Source organism: Otolemur garnettii, unplaced genomic scaffold, assembly GCF_000181295.1.
Source record: "Otolemur garnettii isolate 467f Iridium unplaced genomic scaffold, OtoGar3 scaffold00226, whole genome shotgun sequence".
Taxonomy (NCBI): Eukaryota; Metazoa; Chordata; class Mammalia; order Primates; family Galagidae; genus Otolemur; species Otolemur garnettii.
The window spans coordinates 172,571-184,042 of record NW_003852621.1 but is presented as its reverse complement, the minus strand read 5'-3'; the positions used below and the strand labels follow the sequence as shown (position 1 = coordinate 184,042).

General features: G+C 49.7%; 2 protein-coding genes across 3 annotated transcripts in view; both read right to left on the bottom strand.

Moving 5' to 3' along the window:
• EXOC3 (exocyst complex component 3) overlaps positions 1–3,200 on the bottom strand; it is a 35,742-nt gene extending 32,542 nt beyond the window's left edge. The window contains exons 1-2 of one of the 2 annotated variants that reach the window (XM_023508172.1): positions 3,150–3,200; positions 730–920 (exon numbers count right to left, since the gene is read on the bottom strand). In XM_023508172.1, the coding sequence (XP_023363940.1) occupies positions 730–873 (144 nt within the window). In that variant the 5' untranslated portion in view covers positions 874–920; positions 3,150–3,200. Of the gene's footprint in view, positions 1–729; positions 930–3,149 lie in introns of those variants that run through there. The other variant, XM_003802006.3, reaches the window with a different exon arrangement.
• Positions 3,201–7,061: 3,861 nt separating this feature from the next.
• AHRR (aryl-hydrocarbon receptor repressor) overlaps positions 7,062–11,472 on the bottom strand; it is a 72,640-nt gene continuing 68,229 nt past the window's right edge. The window contains exons 8-10 of the mRNA XM_012812857.1: positions 9,533–9,594; positions 9,150–9,291; positions 7,062–8,142 (exon numbers count right to left, since the gene is read on the bottom strand). Coding sequence (XP_012668311.1) covers positions 7,149–8,142; positions 9,150–9,291; positions 9,533–9,594 — 1,198 coding nt within the window. The 3' untranslated portion in view covers positions 7,062–7,148. The remainder of the gene's footprint in view (positions 8,143–9,149; positions 9,292–9,532; positions 9,595–11,472) is intronic.

Genomic DNA, 11,472 nt, shown 5'->3' with positions numbered 1-11,472 from the left:
CTGTGCCCGTAGCTCAGTGGGTAGGGGGCCAGCCACATACACTGAGGCTGGTGGGTTCGAACTCAGCCCAAGTCAACTATAACAATAATGACAACTGTAACAACAACAGAAAAAAATAGCCAGGGGTTGTGACAGGCACCTGTAGTCCCAGCTAGTTGGGAGGCTGAGGCAAGAGAATTGCTTAAGCCCAAGAGTTTGAGGTTGCTGGGAGCTGTGATGTCACAGTACTCTACCGATGGTGATGTAGTAAGACTCTGCCTCAAATTAAAAAAAAAAAAAGAAAAGAAAAGAAAATCAGCTGGACATAGTAGCATACACCTGTAGTCTCAGCGACTTGGAAACCTGAGGCAGGATATCTTGAAACCCAGGAGTTAAAGCCTACAGTGAGCTATTGTGACTCCACTGCACTCCAGCCTGGGTGACAGAGCAAGACCCTATTTCTAAAATAGATAATAAAATAATAAAAAGCTGATGGACACTTTCAGAATGCTGAAAGGATTATTCTTTGGGGTTCTCATAAGTCCCACAGTTGTCTTTGTACATCTTCTGACTACTAATAGACTATTGAAAGGGACAGCTAAGTAAAAGTAAATTTCAGCTCTGCCTCCTCCCATGTCAAAGTCTAATTTAGCAGAATCATCACAAATATGTCAAGCAGAAACCCAAAACTCAAGATAAATGGCTGTGCTCTTCCTAAGAGTGAGGGAGGTGATCACTCTGGTCTCTTACCTTTAATCTAGCCTCCACAGAGGCCTTCTTCCGAGCCTCTCTTCTGCGATACTGCTCCACTTTGTCCAGCTGGTCTGGGCGTTGAAGCATTCCAGCAACCCTTTGGACTGCTGTCGCAACAGCCTCACGGTCTGTCTCCTTCATTGTCAAAAAGCAGGTGGAATCCCTGTGCCTGTCATGCTAGAGATATCCTGTGTACATGTAAATGGGAGGAGAATGCTAGGTACACACACACCCCTCAACACTCAGCTGATCATAAAAAAAGTACGAGAGTACTTGGGAAGACCATTAATCCAGTACACCTGAAAGAAAGCTGAACCAGGATTAGGAACTCCTTAATAAGATATGCAAAACTCCAAAACTCAAATATGGGGAGGTTACCTTTAAGTGGAAAAGTAGGGGCATTTCACAGCATGAGGGATATGAACAAATAGAGCATATCTCTATTTGTTCATATCCCAGACCACTCACTACATCAGATGTCAATCTCTAAGGTACTTCTCTCCCCTAGATAGGCCTAATTTCTCATTTCTGGAGCCTTCCCCTCCCCCTTGGCCATGCCTGTGGAGAGCCACACCAGGATCCTCAGTGAGGACAAGACACACTAGCACACCGCACATCTCATCTCTCCCAGAGGCAACCACAGCTGAAGTCCTGGCCCAAGTCCTATGATTACCAGCAAAAATCACTACTTACATTTAAAAAAAAAGGAAATGGAATTTTGTATACTAGCCCTAGGAAAATAAGTACATGTCCTACTTTAATTTTTTTTTTTTTGAGACAGTATTATTTTGTTGCCCTCAGTAAAGTGTCATAGCATCATAGCTCATAGCAACCTCAAACTCTTGGGCTCAAGTTTCTCTTGCCTCAGACTCCCGAGTAGGTGGGACTATAGGTGCCCACCATGACACCCAGCTATTTTTAGAGACCAAGTCTCATATGTCCTACTTTTCTCATGTACCGTGTACAGACCATACATGCTCAGACCTGGTTCAAATGCCTTCATCTTGACCCCAGTCATGGGGCTAAGAGAGCTATTTGGTGAGCCATCGGGCAAATGAGGGCACTCAAAATTGTTCATCCCCTTTGACTTCAGCTATTCAGTTTTTCACAGGTACAAAAGGACCCATCTTCTCAAATTTTTCACTTTTCCCCATTCCTATATGCTTTCAGAAAAATACTGCCCCTGGTGGATTTCTGCAAAATAATTCCTCCCTGTCTATGCACCATCTCTCTATTTCCACTTTCAAATGGAACTGTACTGCAACCACCATCTTTCCTTCCTCTTTTTGTCTGTGATCACATTATGTACCCCAATGTAGAAAATCTGGACAGGACTGAAAAAGACGACGATGCCAGAGGCAACTACTGTAAATCCCACCATACAAGGACAGCTGCTTCTGACAGGCCTAGTTTTCCCTCAGTTCGTTGTTTGATTCCTAGGGGGGCATCCACTGTGTGCTGCATGTGTGGTGTTTTGCTTGCATGCTCTTCTCTCTTATTTTGCTGACATGTTACTCTCAGCATTTCCACTGACACAACCCCTCACATTTTGATGAGAAGGCCGGATCACAATCAAGAAAGGGATGTCCAACCATTCTGCTCCTGCACAGCAAGGTCCTCTGACCTGTCTGGAGGCTGGAGTCAAGTGCCTGCTCTCAGACTGTCTTTTCTGGGTGGAGATGCAGCAAAACCATATTCCTAGGAAAAACTCGCAGGGCCGACTGCCCTCCTCGGAGTCAGAACAAGGGACCCAACTCACACGCGGGGGAGGGGACAATCCGACTGAGTGAGGAACACACGAAAAGCTGCTTCCATCCCGGTCCAAGGACGGTCAATTTCCAGCCACAGGAGCGAAAGGGGACTCCCAGGCCATTAACACACCCACGTTCAGCCCCTTCCGGGGCCGTTCTGGCCGCCTGGGCCCAGCGCTGGCACAGCAGTGTCGGCCTCTGCCACCCAGGGGGACATTGGCATAGGGCAGGAACTAAAACGGGGGGGGGGGCTACGGAGGAGGAGGGGCGGAAGGGGGATATGGGCACGGTGTGGACACGGGGCGAAGGGGAAGCCGCGAGCGCGGGCTGCAGGGAGGAGGATCACGGGGGAGGAGGGCAGGAGAGAGACGGGTACACGGGGAAGGTGGGACTCAAAGGAGAACGGGGCAGGAGGGAGGGAGTAAACAGGGAAGGGGACACAGAAAAGGGGGCACAAGGGAGAGGGGGACTCGGCACAGCGGGGAAGGGGACACCGGGGAGGACGCAGGTTCAGAGGTTCCGTGTGTACCGGGACCCGAATGGCACAGCGGCCGCTCGGCCAGTAACTTCTGCTCCTCCCTGGCGACCCCCTCGACACCTCGGAAGCCAGAGACAGGGAGAGAAATCGGGAACGGCGACCACCGCCTATGGCCCGGGGCGTCTCACCGTCAGACCGGTTCCAGCATCCAGGACCGCGATCGGAAATGAACAGCGCACGGGCACGTCCTCTTCCGGCTACCAGGCCGGAGGGGCGGGGCTGCGGAGTCGGCTGCCCAAGGAGGCGGCGCCCAGTGATCTGCGGGCGGGGTTGGGGGAGTCCCCTTCCCACAGGGCCCAGTGACTGGTGATGGGAGGAGTCCCTGCCCCAGGGCTGGGCCGCCGGTCACACACACCCAGGAACACGTGGCGGAGAGGGAGGTCGAGATGTGGGGCCCCCAGCTGCCCCCTGTTGTCCCATAAACTAGCGGAAGCCACAACTGGGGATCAGCTGACAAGGAGCAGTTGGCTGACCCTTAGCTTTATTATTTTAGCTTTACCTTCTAATTTCTGAAAATTAGCAACAAGTTGAGCAAGAAAATAGTGTTAAAAAAGTAAAAATTATGTTTAAAATTATAACCGCAAAGATATTTTAGGACAATTACTTCAAAATATAGCAACATTTAATAATATGGACTAGAGCCTTATACTGTCAAATGTCTGGTACTGAATTTGGATGCAGAGATCCTAGAGTTCCTCAACCATGCAGGTTAGAGATAGGCTACTGTATTAAAAGAAATTTAGTTATTTTTCTTTACTACTGAAAAGAAACAAAACATTACAAATCTTTCTCGACTTCTGTTTTTGGCAGACCAAATGATTGAAAAGCCTCCTATGGAACACATAGTAATATTGGGTGACTATAGCACAGGGGATTCATAGCCAGCAAGGAAATGATCAGGAGCAAAAGCAGAGGGTCACTCTCTGTTGTAGGGGGCTGGAGGGTCAGGAGGTGCTGGAATTTTACATCCAAGCAAGAGGGAGAACGAGGCTGTCTCTCAGTAGTTGGGGTGTACTGAGACTTGTGTACAAGTTCAGAAGCTCAAAAAGAATAGATTTTCAGTGAAAGGGTGGATCAGTGAAACAAGCAAACAACTCTGGAGTGCTGAGGATGTCCAGGTTTGCCCAGCTCTGCCAGAGCCCTGCGGGTGGGAAGGCCAAGAGAATGCATAGCTTAGTTTTGCACTTCACCTTAGTTTAACCCTTCCTCCCTTCTTAGCCTTAACAGGAGCAAAGTGTTGATGGGGGAGCAGGGAGAGTGCTGGAGTATCTGAAATCCTAGCCTTGTTCTGGGAGAATAGAAATCCGGATTAGCTCCAGCTCAGGCTTTGTCAATGTGCACATTAAGGATAGCCAGTAAAGAAACAGAAACAGAATGGCAGCTTCCAAAGGAAGAAAGGCAATGGAGGTGAACCTACATAGATGCTCTTGCTGCTTGGAGGAGGATGAAGCAGCACTTGGTGAACATGTGCCAGCTCCATGTACATGCGTGGCCCCACACATCTCAGCAGAAGCCAGACCAGGATGGAAGATTCACGTGATGGAGTGAAAATAAGGAAACTCTATGGAATTGAGGTGAAAGAGAGGGGACCCGCTCAGGCCAAGGCAGGGGCCACAAGGGTATGAGCAACTGGGTTAGCCCAGCAGATGGGGGCTGACCCGTTCTTCTCTGGGAGGACGTGGGATTCTCAGGGCAGCTACCAGGATATCACTGGGACAGGTTTAGTGACAGTGGCCTGCAGCTTGCTGAGAAGGCAAGGTTGCCATCACCACCACAGGAGCAAATTCAGACTCCCTAAAGCCCAGGAGGGAACTCTGCACAGGTGATGACTCCTGCACCCTTCCCATATGCCCAAGTGCACTGCACTCCCAGTGTGCTCAGCTCTGCCTTCCTCAGCCCTTCCAGGACAAAGCAGGTCTAGGGTGTCCTGAGAGCACCTGAATGGGTGCCCGACTCTCCTAGAGAGGGTCTGAAGCAAGGAGGTGGCCAGGCGGCTACCTCATCTTCCAGGAGCTTTCGGTTCTAGAGGGTTTATTTCTTTTTATTACTGCCTTCTATTTAGTGGTGAAGGGCTGTCTTAGGATGCAAATTAAGCAACATGCACTTAAAGGAAATAAAAGTAACTTCATTTAGAAAATCAAGTAGACATTTCCATTTATACCAAACACATATTAGCATGTCGTGTATTTTACATACATGTTACAAATTTCATACAAACCACTATATAAGAAATACATTTGACAGCTCTTTGGAAAGGCACTAAGAAAATGGTAGAAAAACTTATATTTATAGTGCATCAGTTTGAAAAATGCAATAGGTCAGTGTAGATATTGAAAACTTTTTCTAGTAGAAATTGTAAAAATATAATTTGTTTATCCTCCTGCCTTTCATCTCATTTCCACATTATATTTAATACTTTCTAAGCTATATAGGCAAAAGCTCCATGCAAAAGTAAAACATAAACCTATAATTAGTATTAATAATGACATTTTATAACAGAAAATACCACATTTGCACCTTCTTCATTCCATGATCTTTTCAGGAGGGTCATGGTTATAAAATGACAAAAGTGTTGACTCGGGAATTTTTTTTTTTGCCACCGAAGAAGGGACCTAGGACACAGTGCTGGCCCAGGACACACCACAGCCTGGTGGCGAGTCAGCATGCAAAACCTGCAGAGGTGATGCCAGGCGCTGAGTTGAGCCTCAAAACAGCACTCCTCAGGACTTGGTAGAACTTCCCAGGGCTCTCCTATTGGCATGCAGAGGGTCTGGGTACAGTCAGCAAACATGCCAGGATGTCTCTGGATGGTGACTTCTGAGTCTGGTGTTTTTCCCAGTTACACCCACTGGGTTCAGGACACTTGTGACATGTTACTCCATACTCGAGCACATGTGCGTCTCTATGGCTGAGACAGGAAGGGCAAGGGCCACTCTCAGGGATGCAGGTGATGCTTCAGCTGAAAGAAGATGCTGAGGAGGAAGGGGGTGGGCACACCCCCAGGAGGGACTCTAGGAGCCTCACCTGCTGTTGAGAACTTCCTGAAGCACATCTCAGGTCTGAGGAGGACTTTCTGTGATCAGGAGCTTGACACTTGGTTCCAACAGGAAGGAGGAAGAGTCTGAAGTTAGAACCCTTGCCTATTGGACTAAATTCACAAATGCCCAGAGAGCACAGGTGTGCTGTGATTGGTGTGAGAAGTGGTAAAGGGGGGACTCTGCACTAGCTTGGGGAAGCGTGGGATACAGATGGCTGGTCCCCATGGGAGCCTCATGCCCACAGGAGGCTGGTCCCTATATGGGGATAGTCTTTGGGAGGCTGGTCCCGCTTGGGGGGGGGTGCCCATGGAGGGCTGGTCCCCATGTGGCTGCTGCTATTATGACTTCAGGCAACAGGTAAAGTGGAAGTGGAGGCCTTCAGCACATCTCATGCCCATGGCAGCACAGCACCAAGATCACCTTTGAAAGGCCCTTGTGATTTCGGCTAGTTGTCACATACACCAGAGCTGGCAGGTTTGAATCCAGCCCAGGCCTGTCAAACAACAATGACAACTACAACCAAAAATAGCCGGGCATTGTGGCAGGTGCCTGTAGTCCCAGCTACTTGGGAGGCTGAGGCAAGAAAATCACTTAAGCCCAGGAGTTGGAGGTTGCTGGGAGCTGTGATGCCATGACACACTCTCAAGGGCAATAGTTGAGGCTCTGTCTCAAAAAAAAAAGATTAGACGGCATTTAGGAACTTCCACTGCGTCCATAAAATTCAGAACATACAATTGCATGTGCTGCACACCCAGAGCACAAGACTGTACATGTGCAACCCTGAGAAATTGAGAAATGTTCCTTTTAAAAGGCTCTGATTAGCCTGGTGTGGTGGTGCCTGTAGTCCCAGCTACTCTGAAGCTGAGGCAGAAGGATCTCTACAGGAGGCTGCAGTGAGCTATAATCATGCCACTGCCCTCACACCTATGCAACAGAGTGAGAACTTGTCTCATTAAAAAACTAAACAAACAAAAAAAACCCTAAACCACAGACTCCCTCAGATGCTCCACCATGGTACAGAGGCACCCCAAGGGCTAGGGTGGCTGTGAACGTGTACAGGGGCTATAGCGCTACTGCAGGAAGCTGCTTTCAGGGGCTCTGGGCAACACAGGGGGCACCTTTGAGGAACACCCTGGGCACTGCCCCCTGGCTCTGAGTGGCCCACTGGGGCGAGTCTAGGGGCTCACGCTTGACCACAAGGGTGGCCCCAGTAGCTTTGCAGGTACTGCCCCAAGCTGGGATTTGGTGTGCACTTCGGCCCAGCACACTGTGGTGGCAGGGAGGCCCCTGCTGGGGCAAGTCATGCATGTGCTCCAGGCAGGCACAGCATGTGGGGTAGAAAGGGACCACCCCCCCACTAGCTCCAGCAGGGGTCCGACGGGGGCCCAGGTGTGGTGTATACACCAGGCACCTGGAGTCTGGCTCTGTTTTCAGGTGCATCCTGGTAGGGAAAGTGGCCAAGTGGCTTTTGGCCACGTCACTGGTCCCTAGCCATGCCTGGCTGGGCGTGTAGCCATCTGCTGTGTCCTCAGAGTCATTCTCCATCTTGATGGGTGTGTCCAGTGAGAATGTTGGATGGCACAGGCCATCTGGGGTTACCTGTACACTCTGCAGGTGCGCGGCCGCAGTGGAGCAGCCCCCCACAGGGAAACACTGGGCTCCGGGCTGAGGGAGCTGCTTCTCTATACTCCCCTGTGGGTAGTGGCGGTTGAGAGGAAGCTCCTGGCCCTCGCGGATGTCTAGCAAGGGCCTGCTCACACGGCTGGAACAAGTGCTGAGTGGCTGGCTGGGTGGCTGAGGGATGGGCAGACTCCTGAATGTGGCGGTGCCTCCAGCATGGAAAGTGCCCCGAACACTGGGGTAAGACAGGCAGGAGCCATGGGGTGCGGGGTGCATAGGCAGCAGGTCACTCTTGCTGGCCTGCAGCTTCAGCTCAATACCCTTACCATGTTTTCCCACCACCCAGTCCAAGCACCTTGTGGGTCCTGGCAGCTGACAGTGGCTGTGGAGTGTGTGTGTCTCCCTCAGGCCCCTCACTACAGAGGAGCTGCGTGATCTTTCCTGCTCCCCGTCTTCTCTGTTCCTGCAGAGAGATTGTACCCCTTAGACAACGGCAGGAGACAGTGGGTCCTACATCTTGGGCGGGGTTTCTAAGGGAGAATATCAAATCAGAAGAACACTGGCCCACTGCTATGTGCCGGGTCTCATGCTACCCTGGCTCTCCTTGCCTGCTCAGTGGCCCCAGGAGGCAACTGCCAAGTGCTAGCACCTGGGTATTATGCTCTTTATTCCCCTGGCCCCCCAAGAACAGGGTTGGGAGGATCTGTAGGGAGGAGGAGGAAGTAGCACACTGCCTCCTGTACCTGCAGCGAGGTTTCTCTGTGAGGCCTGTGCACAGGCACAGCATCCACACCAGTCACAGTTAGTGCTAGTGGAGTGCAAACTATGCCATACCAGTTACTGTTAATGTTGGTTGGGTGCAAACTGTGCTACACCAGTCACTGCTAATGCTGGTGTGGCATGACAAGTTCTATTGAAATAAAAAGCAGAGGGCCCCATCTCTATCAGTTCCTGTGACCAGGCTGTGTTGTTGAACAATATAACACCACGCGGCATCAGGACTGTCGTTGGTATGATGAGGAGGCAGTGAACACAGGGCAGAGGAATATGTGATACTCAGCTAGGGCAGCCAGCAGGGTGGGTGAGGCTCTGACTGAGGCTGTCAGGAGGTGGGGAGTGAGGAGGGTGTGCAGTATGAGGACAAGTGACTCAGGGTTCAGGAGACAGGTAGGGGTGAGTCTAGGGTCTTGGCAGCTGGACCACGGCCCAGAGGTATTCTCCCTTCCCCCAACAGCTGTTCCCTGGGGTCAGTTCTATGGGATGAATAGGACTTCCCAGCTGGGAAGCTGCTGGGATCTGCTAGGAAGTCTCCACAGAGTTCTGCAGAGTCTGAGGTTTATTTGTTAGGCTTGCTGGAGGAGAAAGTATGGAGGCCATTTTCCATCTGATCTTTCTTTTCAAAGCCCCCTATCTTCACCTCACAGTGACCTAGGGAGGGGCTGGGGCAGAGAGGCAGCTGGCACCACTTACCCTCCCGCCCCCCTGGGGTCGAGGATGAGGTTGGGGCCTCCCCCAAGGCACAGGCAGGGGGCCCTGGCAGGAACTTGGGCCCAGCGGCTGGCATCTGTTTGTGCCCTGAACACCAACATGCTGTTTTCTTCGCAGCTCCTTCCTGTTGGGATTAGAGTGGAAGATGAGGGTCGTGATGTTCTGGGCAAGATGTGACTCAGGTTCCTCGGAAGCACAGAGGGGACCCCGTGCCAGCCTCTGTCCTGGCAGCATGGACCCATGAGCTCTCCAGTGGGTTTCCAAGGAATACACTAGGGCTCCCACAGGGCAAGGACAGCTCTCTGAAGGCCAAAAGCACATTTTACCCATCTGGAAAAAGTAGAATAGAGAATTTTTAAAAGTACCTGTTAAGTAATTGGGTTTTCCGTGCAATTCTGATTCACACAGACTCATGGTAGCTTTTACTCTGTGAAAAACAGATAATAGCAAAATAATATGCAGATTAAATATGTGAAGTTAATAATGACAGGTAGCACTGTCATGTCTAAGAGGTGAAGACAGAAATGGCAGTTTACGTTACTTCTTTGTAGCTTGTAAAGTCTTTTCTCAGTTATAGATTTGCTGAAAACACTGAATTAAGTCAGTTCTGAGGCCAATGGGGCTAATAAATTTGCTTCAGAAGGTAAATATTCACATAGTATGACTTTTAGACTTATATTTTTCTTCTAGAAGGCCAGAATAAAATTACAGCTGATTCTTGTGATTTGAGGTACCAGGGAACACTGAACTAGTGAACACTACTCCTGGAAAGTTGTGTATACCCCTAATCCTAATGTGTACCTTGGTGACTTAAGTGGCGCAGCCACAATAGCGGGCACCAGCACTGGGCTTAAGCCCCTCTAGCTAGCTGGGGCCAGAGTCTCCTGGGCAGGGCCTAGCCTCTGTCCTGGGCCCCCTGCAGGAGAGCTGGGCTAGTCATGTGCCTCATATGCCCATGAAAAGAAGCACAGAAGGTCCAATTTGGGGGTTGCAGATAATGCACAGAAGGAGCTCTGAGAGCTGAGAGGGGCCAGGCCTTGTGCAGGAAGGATGCTTGGGGCTTGAGTCTGTGACTGCACCTTTCAGGGTGGTGCAAATTCTACAAAACCCATGAGTAAGAATCAGTGTTCCTGGCTTGGACTGTTTTCTTCCCCCCTCTGAGTATTAATAATGCCTTGTATACTCTGGTGTCTACTTTTTGATCTGCAACGTCCCAGTTTTCCTTGCCTGAATTCTAGACCTCTCAGATCCTCCAAGTCTGGGCCACTACCACAGGAGAAGTGATCAGTGACTTGGAGTCCCCAGACCTGTGCTCACACACCTGGGAGTGGTTGAGTGGTGAGAGCCACACTTCCCTGCATGGGCACCAGGGGGCGGCGGCGTGGCCAGGCTCCAAGCCTGGCCAGGACCTGGGGGATTTTCCCTTTATGGTGCCTTTGGGGCTAGAAAAAAGGCAGGTGAGAGGAAGCTCATTGTGTGCATTTTGATTATAAAAAATTTAAGCTAACTCTGGGAGGCTGAGGCGGGTGGATCACCTGAGCTTGGGAGTCACCTGAGCAAGACTGAGACTCCATCTCTAAAACTAGTTGGGTGTGTGGAGGGTACCTGTACTCCCAGCTACTCGGGAGGCTGAGGCAGGAGGGTTGCTTGACCTGGAATTTGAGGTTGCTGTTAGCTATGATGCCATGGCACTCTACCCAGGGCAACAGAGTGAGACTGTCTCAAAAAAAAAAAAAAAAGTAGCAACAGGGTCCTATCATAAGGGACCTTGAAGGCCATGGTGAGGAATTAATAGATGGGAGATAGGAAGATCAGATTGAAGGTGGTTGCAGTGTTCCAGGAGTTGAAATACAAAATCCACAGGTTGAAATGACAGCATTTGGCAACTAATGGAATTGTGAATGGGAAGTGGGAAAGAAAGGGCAATGCCACTGTTTGAGTCTGGGCAACTTAGGAAAATGAGGTACTAGTAAGAGGAGTTTGGAAGAATATTGGTTCAATTTTGGATGTATTAGTGTTTCAGATGTTAAAGGGGCTATTTCTAGGTCTTTACCACAAAAGTGGATAACCAATAGACAGTAGAGCAGGACATAAGCATTAGTGACTACAAACTTGACAGGCAAAAGAAGCAGCTGTGGTATGTAGCAGTGATGGAGAGAAGATGGAGTTCTCAGTTCTACATTTGATCATATTTTTTTTTAAATTCCCAATACTTTTAAAGGGAAGTATAGAATTTTTTTCTCAGTCTCTCAGGATTTCTGAATTTTTCTTTATCATTTCTTCTATATTTTAAATTTCTTTCTTA